The 19,140-nt window shown below is 34.2% G+C and overlaps 1 protein-coding gene across 1 annotated transcript; it reads left to right on the top strand.

The window, feature by feature from the left end:
- The first annotated feature begins 280 nt into the window (after window positions 1–280).
- LOC123566072 (coiled-coil domain-containing protein 124-like) lies at window positions 281–18,361 on the top strand. The gene is made up of 5 exons (XM_045359903.2): window positions 281–395; window positions 10,514–10,680; window positions 11,902–12,073; window positions 13,866–13,983; window positions 17,749–18,361. Exons 2-5 carry the CDS (start codon window positions 10,522–10,524, stop codon window positions 17,954–17,956), a joined length of 657 nt encoding a protein of 218 aa, XP_045215838.1. The 5' UTR covers window positions 281–395; window positions 10,514–10,521; the 3' UTR covers window positions 17,957–18,361.
- The last annotated feature ends 779 nt before the right edge of the window (window positions 18,362–19,140 follow it).

Genomic DNA, 19,140 nt, shown 5'->3' with positions numbered 1-19,140 from the left:
GGTACCAGTGTCAAGGGATTTTTAAATAACTTGGTAACTAGTGGGGCAATTTGGACACACAAATTTTAAGGACAATTGGTTTTAAACCACCAGAGCCACAAGCTTTGTCAGTTTTTAGGGTTGACAGTAATTTTTGGACACCTTTAACATCTTTTGACTTTTGACATTATTAGTTAGACAGATTACAGAGAGAGAGAGAGAGAGAGAGAGATTTATTACCAGTTACAGCTTTTAGCCAATTTTAGGTAATCAATGCTTTAAGATATAAAATTGCAATCAAGCACGTCATTTTAACTTCCGGCATATTGACAGTTGCACGATTTTGTGAAAATTGTTCTTGTATTGTTCGATGTCTGTGTCACAGAAAAAAATCTTGACTTATTGAAAAGCCAGCTGTGAGTATTCTTAGTTTTTTGAAATATATAGAGGTGATGGATAATTTGTTGGCCTTCTTTTCAAGCTAAGCTGAATTTACAGTAGCTGGGCTCGATTTTCGCTGACTCAGTGACTGCACTCGTTCATATCATTCTTTTACTGGCATGCAAACAGACATTCTGACATACATTTTAAATATTTGCTTGTTGTGTTATTTTTCATATGTCATCAAATGTAAAATAAAGCTATCCACTATAGACTAAATCCGGTCACACATTAAACCGGAATCCACCTAAAAACCGGAATACACCGGAATACACTTTGCATAACCGGAATACACCTGTATTTTTTAATTTAAAGGTATTTTTGAAGTGTTTTTGATATAATTCAATCATATTTATCATATATAATTAATATACGAAAGGAAAATAAAATACGTTCACGCAAAATAATTTTATACGAGATTGAAGTTCGGCGTCTGCGCCGGACATTTCCATAACCGAAATACACCCGTATTTCAATAATAAATGGTATTTTTGTAGGGGCTATTGCAGAAGACATTCGAGTATAATATAAAATAATTAGTTTACAAAAGGAAAATGAAATACTTTAACGCAAAACGATTTTATGCGAGATTGAAATCCGGCGAGCTTACGGAAATGTTGCACGCTTACGTCGCTCTGACTATAGATACCGGAATGTTGATTATGGAAATTAATAATAGTTTCTTCACATTTCATTTAAAAAATGAAAAAAAGAAATAACTTATGATAAAAAAATATCGAATTCAATTTATAAATGAATTAAAGACAAAATACGGTCATGACATAACCGCGCTGATCGGAAAGGGCTTACATGATCGGAAAGGGCTGTCATTGTTGATTATTTAAAATTATTAATTGTTCTTCATATTTCATTTAACAAATAAAAGAGAAAATAAATTAGGAATTATAAAATAGCAATTTTCGATTTAAATGAATATATACAAAATACGAGTGGCATAAACCGCGCTGATCGGAAAGGACATAACATGATCGGAAGGGGCATGTCACGTGTTTATTATTGGAAATTATTTAATTGTTTCTTCAGATTTCGTATAACAAATAAAAAAGAAAATAAATTCAGAAAACAGTATCAATATTCGATTTTTAAATGAATTATACACAAAACACATGTCAGCGCGTAAGCCGCGCTGATCGAAAGGACCGGCCATATGTTTATTATTGAACTAATTGAATTATTTCCTCAGAATTAATCTGATAATTTAACATGTTAAGAAGAAATATATTTTGAAAATCAGTTTTCAAAGAATTATATCAGTTTAATATATAAATACAAACGTTTACTGCGTTCATTGCCATAGCACAATTATAACATCCTTTAAATATATGCGGCGTAACAACCGTGTCACTGATTAGTCCGATAGAGTTTGATTGGATATCACACCTATTGATAATCAATTAATCAGTATATTTGAAAGCAACACAAGTGACATGTGACAAATAATGTCTAACGAGGGAAGTGCAATTAAATATGATAAACTTTTATTTAATTTCATTTAACTGTCGATATTATTGCAATTGAAAAATTGAAGAAAACAGGTACATTCAGTATAATTTTTAATTTTTGCACACGAAAAGCTTATACAGCCATATACATATACTTAAACGTATCAACACTTATTCAGTGTTTTACTAAAACAGCGATGAATGCAGATTTAATCATACATTGGCCTAATTTTTTTACGAGTTGACATTCCAGATATACCATAGAAGGCGCATTTATATATTAATGCATATTGCCCTCTGTATGATTTTCCAGGCGTGTAACGTAACTGTCACCAAATATTTTGTCTATGGTTAATATATCATATTATTGAATGAAGCATATTCCTCGACGACAGATTATTTTGACAACGAAAAGCCGTAAAAACATCTTTAACTTCTTTAAATATTTTGATTGATACTATAGCAATCAGTGTCCACTCAACATGCTCAACTTGTTGATTGACAGGTGACACTCGAATAACATGCCTGTTCGTATAAACAATTATATGGTACTTTTAACAGAATGATAACAATAAGATTAAAAGTATATTTCATATTGGTTATTATTAAAGTTCAGTAAATAAAGATGGAGGAATATCATATTAGCATAAAAGATATTTTGAAATAATTTGAACTAAAAAATTGAAACTTTAAAGAAATTTACCTACCTAAGTTGAAAGCTAACAAATTATGGCGATTGTGGTTCATCCAAGAGTGCGCAAATTTCCCGTGCGCTCAACAAATTTTCAACCTCGTATAAAACGTTTGCGCGTTTTAATTTGCTTTTATAAATTAATTATTCATTTAGATATGATTAATTCAGTCTAAACCCTAAAAATACGATTGATTTAAGAATACGGGTGTATATTACAGAATTTTAGGACATTGAAATTCATTCACGAATGCGCAATTTTCAGTGCGCACGCCGATTTCAATCGTGACAAGATGTAATGCGCAAAAGTATTTTATATCCTTTCGAAAATAATTACTATGATAAATATGTTTGAATTCAGTCATAAACCACTTCAAAATACCATTTGTTGAAGAAATACGGGTGTATTTCGGTTATGGTAATTCCAGAGCGGCGTCCAAATTTCAATCTCGTATAAATCGTTTTGTGTTAAGTATTTTATTTTCCTTTTGTAAACTTATTATTTATATTAAATACGAATGATTTCTGAAAAAAAAAAACACTACAAAATACCATTTACTAATAAAATACGGATGTATTTCGGTTATGGAAATTTCCAGCGCTGTCGCCGAATTTCAATCTCGTATAAAATCATTTTGCGTGAACGTATTTTATTTTCCTTTCGTATGTTAATTATATATGATAAATATGATTGAATTATATCAAAAACACTTCAAAAATACCTTTAAATTAAAAAATACAGGTGTATTCCGGTTATGCAAAGTGTATTCCGGTTTTTAGGTGGATTCCGGTTTAATGTGTGACCCACTAAATCAATGCATATGTAAATATCAGTGAATGAAAAGTATTTGATAGAAATTTAAAAAGCTGAATGTTTTTGAAAAGAGAATACATTATTATTCTGATATATAGTAAAGAAGTCTTGGAAAGTTTGTTAAGATGTGGATTTTAAACTAATAATGTAAAAAATGACCAAAGCTATCCTGTACACCCTAAATCAGCTCATATGTAAACAATGGCGTGGAGAGAAAAAACACATGAATTTCTATGAAAAGCTGACTGTTTTAAGAAGAATAGATGTTTTCTGTCTGATATACTAAAAAAAAAGGGGTCACACATTAAACCGGAATCCACCTAAAAACTGGAATACACCGGAATACACTTTCTATAACCGGAATACACCTGTATTTTTTTAATTAAAGGTATTTTTGAAGGTTTTTTGATATAATTCAATCATATATATCATAAATAATCAACATACCAAAGGAAAATACAATACGTTCACGCAAAACGATTTTATAAGAGATTGAAATTCGGCGACCGCGCGGGAAATTACCATAACCGAAATACACCCGTATTTCTTCAACAAATGCTATTTTTGAAGTGGTTTATGACGGAATTCAAAAATATGTATCATAAATAATTAATTTTCAAAATGAAATTAAAATACTTTTGCGCATTACGTTTTGTACATGATTGAAAATCGGCGACGGCACTGGAAATTTGCGTGTTCGTAAATGAATTTCCATGCCTTAAAATTCTCTAATGTACACCCGTATTTCTTAAATAAATCGTATTTTTAGGGTTTATGATAGAATTCAATCATATCTAAAATATATAATTAATTTACAAAAGGAAATTAAAATGCGCATTACGTTTTATACGAGGTTGCAAATTTGTTGAGCGCACGGGAAATTTGCGCACTCGTGGATGAACCACAATCGCCATAATTTTGTTAGATTTTAACTTAGGTTGGTAAATTTCTTTCAAGTTTCGATTTTTTTGGTTCAAATTATTTCAAAATAGTCTTTTTATGCTATAATATGATATTCCTTTATGAAATATAGTGTAACCATATGAGCTTCTTTAATTTGTTATTAAAAGCGAATGTGCATAAACAGACAGGTAAATGTGTCAAACGATAATAGCGGATATCCTACCTCTATGACCTATTTGCCCTCAAGGAATTTACATTATTGTTTAAGAAGAATATATTAAAAGTAAAGTGTGATGTCAAAAATATACATGTACAAAGATGCATTTAAAACCGCAACGACATCATATTGCTTTATTTAAAACCACATTTTTTATTTACGTTCACGAGGTCACGTAACCTATTATGCCACACTAACAGAAATCTGTTTGCCGAATATCGTTTTACTCCATTTATTTAAATTGCTGCCGCTTTTTCATTATTCAAGATTTTTTTATTCTGTTCTTTGTACTTTCTGGTCAAAAGTCTGAATTTTATGTCCATAGTATGTATCATTTATTTACTTTTAGAAAGAAATAAGTAATTAAGATCGCGCTGTTTGATGTTTTACAAATAATTATGTAAAAATTCGACCGTTTTTTATAGAATTTTCCCTACATTACTGTCGATATCTTATTAAAATCGTTAAAGAATTTAAATTGTATTACTTCTTAAGCGATGTTGACAACTTGAAGCGATAATATTAAAAAATGAATGCCCTACTCGCGTTTTTTTTTTTTGTACACGTGTGTTGATTAACAAAAGTAACGTCAAGCGATGTAAATTAGATATTACGATAGGTCGCACGTGCTCGTGGAATGGAAAATTACCGGCATGATGTTTTGTATCTTTACGATTTCCGGGTAAATTCCAGCCAATCCAAATAAAAAAAATATACTGAATGTACCTGTTTTTCTTCAATTTTTCAATTTGCAATTATAACGACAAGTATGAAATTAAATAAAAGCTTATCATATTTAACTGCACTTACCTTGTCAGACATTATTTGTCACATGTCGCATGTGTGTGCTTACAAATATACTGATTAATTGATATAATCAATAGGTGTGATAATCCAATCAAACTCAGGACTAATCAGAGGCACGTGTTTGTTACGCTGCATATATTCAAAGGTTATTAATTGTGCTTTGGAAATAAGCGCAGTAAACGTTTTTATATTTATATATTAAACATAATATAATTCTTTTGAAAACTGATTTTTCGTAATTTATTTTCTTCTTAGATTATCAAACTAAACATGAAGAAATAATTCAATTAGTTCCAAAAATAAACATACGGCCGGTTCTTTCCGATCAGCGCAGTTTATGCACTGACACGTGTTTTGTGTATAATTCATTTAAAAATTGAATATTGATATTTTTTCTTAATTAATTTTCTTTTTTATTTGTTAAACGAAATGCGAAATATGAAGAAATAATTAAATAATTTCCAATTATAAACATGTGACATGCCCTTTCTGATCATGTTATGTCCTTTCCGATCAGCGCGGTTTATGCCACTCGTATTTTGTCTATAATTCATTTAAAAATAAAAAATTGCTATTTTATCATTCATAGTTTATTTTCTTTTTTATTTGCTAAATGAAATATGAAGAAACAATTAAATAAGTTTCGATAATAAACATGTGACATGCCCTTTCCGATAATGTTAAGCCCTTTCCGATCCGCGCGGTTTATGTCGGGACCCGTGTTTTGTTTATGATTCATTTAAAATCGGATATTGATATTTTTTTATCCTAAATTATTTTCTTATTATTTGAAGAAACAATTAAGTAAATTTTAATAATCAACATTCCGATATCTAGTCGGATATAGCGACGTAAGCGTAAAACATTTCCGTAAGATCGTAAAGTTATAATCTCGTATACAGAATTAACTTTTAATAAACTTCTCTCAAATATTCATTCATATTTAATCTGATTGAACATGGTTCTACAACTTACAAAAAATGATAAAAAGTGTTTATTTAAGAGAATACTATTTATTTTTTTAAAAAGGACGAGTGCATTTATGTTACGGAAACTTCCCGTGCGCTCGCCAAATTCAAATCTCGTTTAAAATCGTTTTGCGTTAAAGTATTTTATTTTCCTTTTGTAAACTTATTATTTATATTATACACGAATGATTTCTGCAAAAAAACCTACAAAAATACCATTTATTAATAAAATACGGGTGTATTTCGGTTATGGAAATTTCCCGCGCGGTCGCCAAACTTCAATCTCGTATAAAATCATTTTGCGTAAACGTATTTTATTTTCCTTTCGTATGTTAATTATTTATGATATATATGATTGAATTATATCAAAAAACCTTCAAAAATACCTTTAACTTAAAAAATACAGGTGTATTCCGGTTATGGAAAGTGTATTCCGGTGTATTCCGGTTTTTAGGTGGATTCCGGTTTAATGTGTGACCGAAAAAAAAGTATTATTGTCATTTCTTCGAATTGGAATGCAGGAAAAATTAGTTAGCTATCCGCTATACCCTAAAGCACTGTATCAGCAACATTATTAGGACATTGAGTTATTGTTACTGTGTTATATAATAGGCATGTTTCATTGTCAAGTATTTCAGTATTGTAGTTGCACTTGTATCATGTAGATTAAAATGTATTAACCTTAAGAGTGTTATTCATATTGGGTCTCGAACCCTAACTTGGTTTATCCTGACAAGTAAATGACATAACAGCTAGGGGTCTGTTAACAAGACCCAGAGAATAGAGGTCTGGTAATTAGCAGGTCAGAGTCTGAGACTTCCTCTGGATTGAGAGACATTCTCTCGATCTAAACATTGTCTCTCGTTCAAAAGACAAAACTGTGTCTTTCGATCAAAAGACTCAAATTAGCTTAAGCAATGAAAATCAATGAAAGAGTAATTAAAACTCTCCTTTTAGAATGCGCAAATTTATTTCATATATAGAAAATTATCTTAATTTGTTTTATCAAATTGTCAAAATCAATATTATTTGGGAATTTTGTTTATAAGCATATGCCCTTTTCACGTTATTCCGAGCCCCTAAGCCGGTTTTTCAGTGCTGGTCAGTAGAAGATTTAAGTTTCAAAAGAGTTTTTGCTATAGTTTGGTACTCCAACATCTAAACTTATAAAATCCCCATGAAGAAAAATTCTAAGGATTTTTGTAAATGAATAATCTAGGCTTTCACATGATGACCCTAACCCTCTGAAACAGCCAAATTCTTTCTCGTTAAAACCGAGACTTGCAATCATTTGTACTAGCTCTGAAAAATTAAGGCTTTTTTGAAAAAGTTCTTTGTTAAAATTAAGAACAGATATATTATTGTGTTAGCGGACAAAAAAGTTTTAATTAAAATAAGTGCTTTCTGTTTTCTGTAAGAAAGTTATATATTACCCCAATGATTTTAGATAAGCAAATTTTGTGCCAAAATTTTCTGTTGTGTATATTTCTATTTTAATGCAAGTATTCTATTTTCTTTTTACTTTTGTTTATCTGTCATATGATTTTTTACAACATACATAAAATCTAGAAACAGGAAATAGCTGCAAGTGCAAATTTTCCAAAGGCTCAGATCAATGAGAAGGCTCGGAATTACGAGAAAGAGGCATAATAATGCTAAAGCAAACTTCTATGACAGTGTGTTTCTTGTAAAGTTTACTTGAAATAACAAGTTGTTTCAATGAATAAATAATGCGACTGTAATGGAATGATTGTTTTAATAATGATTTCATGTTTTTCAACACTTGAGCTAAATACAGTCTTTCGATAGAAAGACATTTTGTCTTTCAAACGAGAGACAGTGTTTAGATCTAGAGACTGTCTCACAATCCAGGGGAAGTCTCCGACCTGATTAATATATGCTTCTTACCTGGCAATTTGTTACGCTTGTTTTGAATAAGGCAGTGGCTAGGATTATGGCACCGTAATAAGAATGTGTCAAAACTGTTTTCACAGGTAATTACAGTCAACCCTGTGTTAAAGACCACCTCTGAACAGAGACCACCTGGCTCGAAAGACCACATGTGCTGTTTCCCATTTTAACATTTACAGTGTGTTTTAACCTGTGAATAAAGACCACCTCCCAATAAAAACCACATTTTGGCTCTCCGACGGATGGTCTTTATAGACAGGTTTGACTGTATCACCAATTCACAGTGCTACACTGAGATACAGTTACTATATAATATATAGGCGGTTCATTAGGTGTCAAAGTGGTACATACATAAAAGGTCGCATTGCCGTAATCCTAACCTCCGATTCTAGGATTACGAAAGTTCGGGACGCCGACGCACAGGCGAGTCCAATTGCCCTAGAATCGGAGTTTAGGATTACGGCAGTTCCGTAATCCTAGACAACCCTATTAGGATAGCTAGGATTACGGAAGTATTTAAGAGGCATCACATATATGTTAGGACATGCATGAAAAATTGCTAATTTAAGTGAAATAATTAAGTTTACAACATCATTTATGCATGTCCTAACATATATTTGATGCCTCTTAAATACTTCCTTAATCCTAGTCTATTCTCATAGGGTTGTCTAGGAATATGGACCTTTCGTAATCCTAGAATCGGAGCCTTTGAAAAAATCACGCATACAGAACAGATACGGGACATGTATACATGTATACCATTTGTGCATATAATAATAAAATACAATGCCTACAACTTTGTAAACTTCTAACATTTACATGTAACGTTTTTCAAAAACAATGCATACCTTCAACTTTAGGCTATGATGTCATGGAGATATAGGTGCACACCAAAATTTTTGCACTGTTGAATGTTAGTTTGGTTCATCCCAGTCCACTGTGATTGATATACGTTGCAGGATAACGAATGTGTCTAGTATTATAAAATGACTTATATACTGATGACTGATATATGAAAAAGAGTATGAACATGTGTAACTTTGGTCCCTCCACGTAAGTTGTTCTTTCTGATTACTTCTGGCTGCTGTAACTTAACTGACGTTGTTTTTTTATGCCCCTGGCATCTACTGATGCGGGAGGCATATGGTGATTGTCCTGTCCGTCCGTTCGTTCGTCCATCCATACAAGGTAAACCAAATCGGACCGTGTCGTCTAGCATCAATACCCCTTACTAGAATGACTTGATACTAATGCAGATGTAACCTGTGACCATTCCTCATCTTCAGACGTCACCTGACCTCAGTTTGACCTTGACCTTGAACTTGACCTCGTTTGGACTTAGGTTGCTTTGTATCGACAAGGATGCCACCGGGGGCATCAAGCATTTATTGAACGCAGCTCCTTGTTCCATTTTCTGATGGTTGTGTCCATTAATTTATGTCGTAACCCATTGGTTTACCTAACCAGTGTCAGACTGCAACATCCGAGCACTGACTCTTGTTAGAAACTGATGACGTCATGCAAAGTTTAAAGCCCATGATTATTTTTGAATATCAAGATCAACAAGGTTTCTCGGAAACGCCAAATTCGGCATCCCAGTATGCATAATTGATCCTAGTATGCGCGTGTTAAATGAAGCGTGGGTTCACCGGATGCAGTTTCTGCAGCTTGGACGCAAGTTATAACTCCATAATTAATTGTTTACAAACACCTGCAAATACACAAGGTTTGACATTTGATAAATCCAGAGAGCGATATTAGTTGTCGGAGTCACCAGCTTGTCATCGAAAGCCACATATTGTCAGTCAGCATTGCCTGTTTGCGCTACACCATGAGACAGGATGGCATGTTTATGATCTATGCAATTACATTTGATCATTTTTGTAGATGTTTTTTTAAAAAACAAGATTGAGTCATTTTAATTTTTTGGATCACATGCACTCTGCATGTGACCTGGACACCAACCCTCCCACAAGGCCCCTCTATTACCCTGGTACTAAAACTTTACAATCTCGTAAAATCTGTTGTTATACCATTATAGTTACACAAAATAATAAAGTTCTGTGAGAAAAGTATTATGGGATATGATTTTTCTTACAGAACATTCTTTTATATAACTATATAATGTAAACAATAGGTTTTACAAGATTTAGGAAAATGACATTATAATTTTGTTGTTCATAAATTGGTTGGATTAAACCCTTATGCTGTGAGTAACTTCAGTTCAAAATATTGATGAACTGAGAAAAGAACACACTCACTTTCTTTTCCATTTGATTCATGCAAAATTATTACACTATTTAGTTCTGTACCTTACAGATTCAGTCATGCCTAAAAAATTCAAGGGAGAGAATACAAAAGCTGCAGCTGCTAAGGAGAGACGGTCAGCTCAGCAGGCAGAGATTCAATCCAAGAAACAAAAGGAAATAGAAGATGCGTATTGGGAGGATAATGATAAACATGTTGCTAAGAAACAACAGCGCAAGGTTTGTCCATTCTTTGGCTGGTTTTGGTTATCTGTCGTGTGTGGGACATTATTATTTCGGGCATTGTTAACAGCCAGTCTTCTATAATCCAGAGTGCTTGCTAACACGGATCAGCGCTGCATGCGTAATTTTTATGCCCCAGCATCTACTGATGCGGGAGGCATATAGTGATTGTCCGTCCGTTCGAGGTTAACCAAATCGGACCGTGTCGTCTAGCATCAATACCCCTAACTAGAATGACTTGATACTAATGCAGATGTAACCTGTGACCATTCCTCATCTTCAGACGTCACCTGACCTCAGTTTGACCTTGACCTTGAACTTGACATCGTTTTGGACTTGGGTTGCTTTGTATCAACAAGGATGCCACCGGGGGCATCAAGCATTTATTGAACGCTGCTCCTTGTTTTTTGAGCAGTCTGCCTTAGTTCAGGCCCACCTTCTCATTGAAGTTTGCCTTGTACATGTAGTTGAGTAAATATGGTTAGAAGCAATGATTCAGTGCGCACGAACTGTCCTTCAACTTAAAGTTTAAGCAGAAACAATATTAGTAACTATATCAGCTGGCAGTGGTAAAAAGTACGGTTTCTTGTATATGTTTCACTAGATTTTTAGCTTGTCTGATTTAAAGGCAGATTTTTGAAAAAAATCTACGAGGTATTGTTGTCACTTGATTGTTGGTGTTGGTAAAAAATGTTGTTTAGGTCCACCTTTTCTCAAAAACCATAAGAGCTACAGCTTTGAAACTTTTCACACTTGTTTGTCATCATTAGGTGACTGTGTAGGCCCAAAACCATAACTCTGATATGCATTTTGTCAAAATTATGGCCCTTACATACTGACCAGGCCCCGTGTTCACAAAACATTTTCAGTCGCAGCTGAGTTTGATAATGAAACTTTATTTGTCATTTATATCTAAATAGCATGTTAAAAACTAAATTTTAAGTTAATAACTATTTTCAAGTGTCTATTAAGTATTGATGGTCAGTCTCAGTTGGAATTTAACCTTGAAATTTTAGAAAAATCGATATTAAAATTTCAAACTCAAGCTCAGCTGAGACTGAAAAATGTTTTGTGAACACAGGGCCAGGACTTGCAGATGAGCGATGGCACCCGTAGGCAGTGCTCTTGTTTACTTAAACACAACTTCCATTTTATTTCATGCATTAAAAAGGACTTCATACAAGTAGTAAAGTTATTGAGTAAAGTCATATCTTGTAGGAAGATAAAGAAAAGAAGAGACTGGAACTATTAGAACATAAAAAAGAGCTTGCAAAAATGGCAGAAGAAGAAATGGAAAGTATAAAGGCACCAAAACCTAAAGCAGCACAGAAATTATCACGTGCTCAAATTGCAGCACAGCAGGAGCAGTTGAGACAGGAAGCAGCAGCAGGTCAGTCAGTTCTTTCTCTTTTCATTTTACTTGATTATGCTAGAGGGGGTATATTGTTTTGCTCAATGTCAGTTTAGGTTTCTGAACAATGACCAGAGAGAATTCTTTTTCTCACAAAGGTCAAACTTCATAAGATGATTGCCATGGTCAGTAGATGACCTCTTTTGGTCAGTAAGTGAAATGTCAAGTTCACAGCAGCCTTGAACTTAAAAATGTAGTCCCATGAACCAAAAAATGCTTTGGCCAGTAGTCATCATACTTCATAGGATTATTGTCTGTGGTCAGATAACTGTCTGTGGTCAGTAGATGACACCTGTTATTTTTGGGTTTTGGTAGGTCGGAGGCCAAGGTCACAGAGATCTTGAGACTAAAAATGGTTTCTGCTTAATAACTAAAGAACGCTTTGGCCTATAATTGTCAGACTTCATAGTATGATACCCTGTGATTAGAAGATGGCCTCAGTTGTTTCTGGGGTCAGTAGGCCAAAAGTCAAGGTCACAATAACTTTGAGACTGAAAATGGTTCTGTTTAGTAAGTTTAATAACTTAAGAATGCTTTGTCCTTCAGTTATCATACTTCATAGGATCATTGACTGCAGTCAGTAGATGACATCACAGTGACCTCTTGATTGAAAACAGTTTCCACTCAATAACTTTACAATGCTTTGGCCTCGTTTGTCAAGTTTCATTAAATGATTGTCTGTGGTCTATAGATTTACCATTGTTGTTTTGGGATCAGTAGGTCAAAGGTCAAGGTCACAGTTACCTTGAGACTGAAAACAGTGTCTGCTCAGTAACTTAAGAATGCTTTGGCCTACATTTGTCAAGTTTCATTAAATGATTGTCTGTGGTTTATAGATTTACCATTGTTGTTTTGGGATCAGTAGGTCAAAGGTCAAGGTCACAGTTACCTTGAGACTGAAAATGGTTTCAGCTCAATAACTAAAGAAGGCTTCAGTCTACTGTAATCATACATCATAGGATGATTGCCTATTGACAGTAGATGACCCCTATTTTTTGGGGGTCAGTAGGTGAAAGGTCAAGCTCACAGTTACCTTGAGACTGAAAACAGTATCTGCTCAGTAACTAAAGAATGCTTTGGCTGCCTATAGCTGTCAAACTTCACTTGATAATTGCATATGGTCAGTAGATTACTCCTACTGTTTTAGGGTCAGTAGTTGAAAGGTCAGTGTCATAGTGACCTTGAGACTGAATAATATTTAAAGACAGCTTTGGCCTTCAGTCATCAAACTTTATAAGATGATTGTCTGTAGTCAGTAGATGACTGCTAATCCTTTGGAGGTCAGTATGTCAAAGGTCAAGGTCATAGTGACATCAACATTGAAAATGGTTTCAGCTCTTTAATCAAAGAACTTTTTGGCTGTCAATCTTTCTACCATGGTTGACTGTAAGCAGTAGATGATGCCTGATGTTTTTGAAGTTATTTGGTCAGCACACAAAATTACATGCACACCTACCTCTGACAGGGCATCAAGGAGGGCATATGTGTTTAACAAAGTACAAACAAGTACATTTTATGACTGGTATGAATTTCAGTAGGTTGCCACTGGCCAGTCTGTTGGAATTCTGAACTTAAAACTGAAGTTTTAGTTTTCACTGGAGTAGGAATATTTCACTGGCGTAATTCAAATACGAACATAGATATTATGAATATGTTTGTAGTTTAGTTCTTGTTTACTGTCTATAAGTTTTCAAAGCTGATGATGGTGGTTTAGTAATCATTGGTGATTAAACAGAACTTGAAGCATGTTCTGTCTTCCCATTTATTATAGCTGATGAAAAAGAAGCATCACAGTTACATCATGAGGTACCTCTAGAAGAAAATGTAAACAGACTAGAAGCTGAAGGACATGAAGCAAGATCTGTAGAAGATGCCATTGCTGTGTTAAGGTATACATGGTTTTAAGTAATTGTTTTGCAGCCCGCCCATGCTTGTTAAGCTGAAAGAATTTGGAAAATACAAAGTTTTATCCATTGGCAAGAAAATGTGTTGAGTCATTGGTATTTACATGTGGGGAATAATAAGTTGTTACTGACATGAACTGGTAAGTTTTAGTATAAATGTTGTTGAGAAGTAATAAGATAGCTCGTTGATCAGGCCAGGGATTTGAGTCTGAGTTTATCCTGCTTTTGGACTTGTGCCACAATTTTCCTGCATAGTTGGACCTACCTTAGCAGTCGCCTTTATTAGCTTACCTGAACTGAACCTTCAGAGTGAGCTGTTAGTATAGGTGGATGGTCTGGCATCCATCAGACTCATTAGCAATTTACATGAACATCTCAGGAACAACTGGCCAGAATTACACCAAACATGGCCTGTTTGACAAACATTTAACATCCTTACAAAGTCCTCCTTAAAATTTGAACAAATGAAGGCACTAGAGATAGAAAACCCTTTAAATGACTTCTTCCCTTGAACTGCTGGATCGATCTTCATCAAGCTTGGTCTGTAGCATCACTGTAAAGTCTCCTTCTAAGTCTATTCACATGGGGGTGCTTGGTCTGTTTTAGTGTCTACTAGGACTAAAAAAGAAAAACCATTAAAGAACTTCTCATGAACAGCTTGATGGATCTTCATCAGACTTTAATTGTAGCATAATAAGTTGTTCTCTGATATGTTCAAATGATGGCGCTTGGCTGTTAAACAGAAAACCTTTAAACAAATTCTTCCCTTGAACCTCTTGATAGATCTACATGAAATTTGGTCTGTACCATCATTGTAAGGTCATCTCTTAATATTTTTTGTTCAATGAATGCACCCAGCTCCTTTTTGTGGCTTCTAGAGCTAAAAATAGAAAAACAACAACATTTGAACGACTTCTTCGCATGAACCCCCCCCCCCCCCCCCCCCCCCCCATGGATCTTCATCAAACTTGGTACATAGCAACATAAGATGTTCTCTCAGATTTGTTCAAATGGGGTCACTTTGCCCCTTTTAGAGGCCTTTAGAGCTAAAAATAGAAAGAAACTTTAAACAACTTCATCTGATGAACTGCTTGATGAATCTTCATCAGACTTGGTCAGTAGCTTTTGGATAAAGTCCTCTGGTATATTTCTTCAAATATAGCATATGTCGTCTTTAAGGAGACACTTTAGTTAAAGATAGAAATATCTTAAAATGATTTTTATGCCCGCAAATGGGGAGGCATATAGTAGTCAGACTGCCCCTTTCTTGTTTGACCATTTCTGATTGATAAGTGAAGAATGCTAAGGCTTAACTTTATACTAATTAGAGGAACCCTGTTGTTTATGGGGTCAGGTGGTCAAAGCTCAAGGTCGCAGTGACCTTGAAGCTGAAAACGGTTTCCAATCAATAACTGAAGAATGCTTTAACTTACTGGCTTTGAACTTCATAGGATTGCGTGTGGTCAGTAGATGACCCCTAATGTTTTTGGGGTTAATAGATCAGAGGTCAAGGTCGCAGTGACCTTGAGACTGAAAGCAGTTTCCGATCAATAACTGAAGAACGCTTTGACCTACAGGCGTGAAACTTCATAAGATGATTAAATGTGGTCAGTAGATAATCCCTATTGTTTTTGGGGTCAGTTGGTCAAAGGAAAAGGATGATAGTGATCAGGAAAGGCCGTCGTGGGGAGGATCGATCTTCATTAAATTTTTTCCTTAACATCCTTGTCAGGACCTCACAGATTTGTTCAAATGGGGGCACTTGACCTGTTTCATGTTTTTCACTTATGAGAGTTGCACTTTGTGTTGGCATATCTCAAAAATTATTTGACCTAGTCATCAAACCCCACAGGATTGTTATTCAGCAGGAGATATTGTGCACCTGATGTTTTAATTGGGATTTCACTCAGCCACACAAGAGTTATGGCTCTTGACTTAGTCAAAATATGCATAGAAAGGGTCTAAAAGTTTGTGTCTCGTGTATCTCAAAAAGTATTTGACCTAGGATTATGAAACATAATAGGAATATTATTCAGCATGTGAAGTTGTGCATCTTTTTTTTTTTGTTAAGAGATTTCACTCAGCCAAACCATGGCCCATGACTTAGTAAAAAATATGCATAAAATGGGTATTAAGATTGTATCGCACATATCTTTTAACATTTAATCTAGGGTCATGAAATGTAATAAGAATATTATTCAGCATGTGAAGTTGTGCACCTTTGGTTTTGTTTGGGATTTTATTGGTCAGACCAAAGTTATGGCCCTTGTTTCTCAAAAAATATGTGGAAAATGCATACAAGTTTCTGTTGCATGTACCTCAAGAAGTTATTGATAAAGAGCCATAAAACATTAGAGGATTGTTAAATAGCATGTGAAGTTGTGAATCTGGTGTTCTGTTTGGGATTTCACTAAGCCAGACCAGAGTTATGGTCCTTGACTTAGTGAAAAATACACATTAAGTGCTTAAAAGTTGTGTTGCATATATCTTAAAAATAATATTTCATCAAGAGTCACGAAACAGTGTACATTGACTGGAAGTGGGTGCACCAGTGTCCTATGTCTAGTTGATACTAAATAGAGTTGTTACCATTCATGATTCAGGCATACGTTCAAGGTCTAATTGTTAATTTCATGTGAGTGACTGAGTGCCACAATGGCCCTCTAGTTAAGCGACATAGTGCCACAATGGCCATTTTGTTAAACAGCCTCTTGCCAGTGAGATAACTTCCCAAATTTACTTTTTGTTGTGTTTTCATCTTGCCTTAAGCAATCACCTGCCTTAAGCAGCCAGATTGTGTTGCTCTCTTTGCTGGCTACTACATTGTCCATGAATACAGGCTAAATTTGATACATTGTTACACATGAATTGAAATACTATTGAGAGACACTGAGCTTTATATGCGTAGTATAATTAAGAAATAATATGTTTTTAATATATTTGAACGCAACAAAGAGGTTAAATGCGGGATGAAATAATTCACACTAGTTACACTTTTGTGAAATTATCTTGCAGACAATGCCTGGCATATATCCTTTGCTGTGTAAACATATATTGAAGTAGGAAAGCACTATTTCTTGATGTATGTATGGTGCCAAATAGTAGGTCGACATATTTTTTAAGTAAGATTATAGCATAGTGAAGCAGTTACACATCTTGTGGAATAGTTAAGTAGTGTGTAGTCTAATGAATAATTTTGCACCCTAAACTAAACTTCTGATTCGAAGTGTGCCAATTAAATGTAATACTGTTCTTTTATATGGTTTTGATTGTGAAATGCCTTTAATATGAAATAGTTCTGGTAGATCAAATATGGTAGTATTTATGGCCCCTGTAATGCGCCAGAATGTGACGTGATGTCAGAAATGTCGTGTTTTAACGAAAAACATGTTGTTGTTTTTTTTTTATAGTAAAATGTTTCTTAATAACTAGTACATTATATTCATCTGGGACTAACTATCACGAATTTCTTGACAGTTGTGCTATTTGGATGGAAGCTTCATCTCTCAATGTATAGCTATCCAGGAAAACAATATCTCATTTTCCTAACAAATTGTTGTAAACAAGGTTTTAAAATAAAGACAAAAATATCCAAAGAATTTGCTTTGAAAAATTAAAAAGGAAAGGGGTAAAGAAAACTACCATATCCATTTGTTGCCAATGCAACTACATGTACTAGATTTTTGCCAAAATGGTTAAATATCATTCTGTACAGAGTAAATTAATTGTCAATTGTAATTTATTTTTCAGTGTTAAAGAAGCTGAACTGGAACGTCATCCTGAGAAAAGAATGAAAGCAGCTTATCAAAAATATGAAGAGGATAATCTGCCGCAATTAAAACAGGAAAATCCAAATATGAGACTATCACAATTAAAACAAATGTTGAAAAAAGACTGGATGAAATCTCCTGAAAATCCTATGAATCAAAGAATAGCTGAATATAATGAAAAACGATAGCATAGGTTCTGTGTCAATTTCTTACTTTGAAATATTAGCAGATACTGGGAGAAGATTGTAGAAACTAATTTCATATCAATTTCATGGACTGGTTCACTGATTTGAGATGTTTGTTCCCAACAGATAATTTCTTGAACAGTGTAGCGCATGCTTGAAATTATTTCATGTAAAGTGCAAGTGACTTTATTATGAAAGCTAAAATTGTTGACTAGAAACTGATATTCCTTTACAGGAAATTTAAAAGAATGATTTTAGGGAGAATGATACATGCAGCATGCACTGAATGGCTGAGATATACTTTGATAGTGTTAATCCTCCGTTTGTGTAAGACAATACAGCAGTGTAGTTATTAACACAAAGTTTGTTGCATTTTATTTTAACTTATTAAAGTCTTACAGAAATGTACAGTGTGTTGCATTTTATGCTTACTAACTGTAAAATGAAAAGGACAGCAAGTTGAGTCAAAATTACTAAATGGTGTAAAGAAAGTTCATTCTGGTCCAAGCAAACAGCTGTATTATTTTACTGAGAAGTAAAAGACATTAAGAAAGGCCCGTACTGTTTAATGACAAGAGGGCCATGAAGGCCCTGTATCGCTCACCTGACCTATTGACCTAAAGATCATCAAGATTAACATTCTGACCAAGTTTCATTAAGATATGGTCATAAATGTGGCCTCTAAAGTGTGAACTAGCTATTCCTTTGATTTGACCCCCTGACCTAGTTTTTGACCTGACATGACCCAGATTCGAACTTGACCTAAAGATCATCAAGTTTAACATTCTGACTAAGTTTCATGAAGATATAGTCATAAATGTGGCCTCTACAGTGTTAACAAGCTTTTCCTTTGATATGACCTAGTGACCTAGTTTTTGACCCCACCTGACCCAGATTTTAACTTGACCTAAAGATCATCAAGATTAACATTCTGACCAAGTTTCATTAAGATATGGTCATAAATGTGGCCTCTAAAATGTTAACTAGCTTTTCCTTTGATTTGACCTGGTGACCTAGTTCTTGACCCGACATGACCCAGATCTGAACTTGACCTAAAGATCATCAAGTTTAACATTCTGACTAAGTTTCATGAAGATACAGTCACAAATATGGCCTCTAGAGTGTTAACAAGCTTTTCCTTTGATTTGACCTGGTGACCTAGTTTTTGACCCCACTTAACCCAGATT

The sequence above is a fragment of the Mercenaria mercenaria genome, chromosome 8, assembly GCF_021730395.1.
Source record: "Mercenaria mercenaria strain notata chromosome 8, MADL_Memer_1, whole genome shotgun sequence".
Classification (NCBI taxonomy): Eukaryota; Metazoa; Mollusca; class Bivalvia; order Venerida; family Veneridae; genus Mercenaria; species Mercenaria mercenaria.
Note: the sequence above shows the minus strand (reverse complement) of the source record. Positions and strands in the feature narration are given on the sequence as shown.

What these genes read in the sequence shown, in the direction of transcription:
- LOC123566072 (XM_045359903.2), top strand. Translation starts at nt 10,522, where the DNA reads ATGCCTAAAAAATTCAAGGGAGAGAATACAAAAGCTGCAGCTGCTAAG. An exon ending in GAGACAGGAAGCAGCAGCAG is followed by an intron (nt 12,074 to 13,865) that starts GTCAGTCAGTTC and finishes CATTTATTATAG; the next exon opens with CTGATGAAAAAGAAGCATCA. An exon ending in GATGCCATTGCTGTGTTAAG is followed by an intron (nt 13,984 to 17,748) that starts GTATACATGGTT and finishes TTTATTTTTCAG; the next exon opens with TGTTAAAGAAGCTGAACTGG.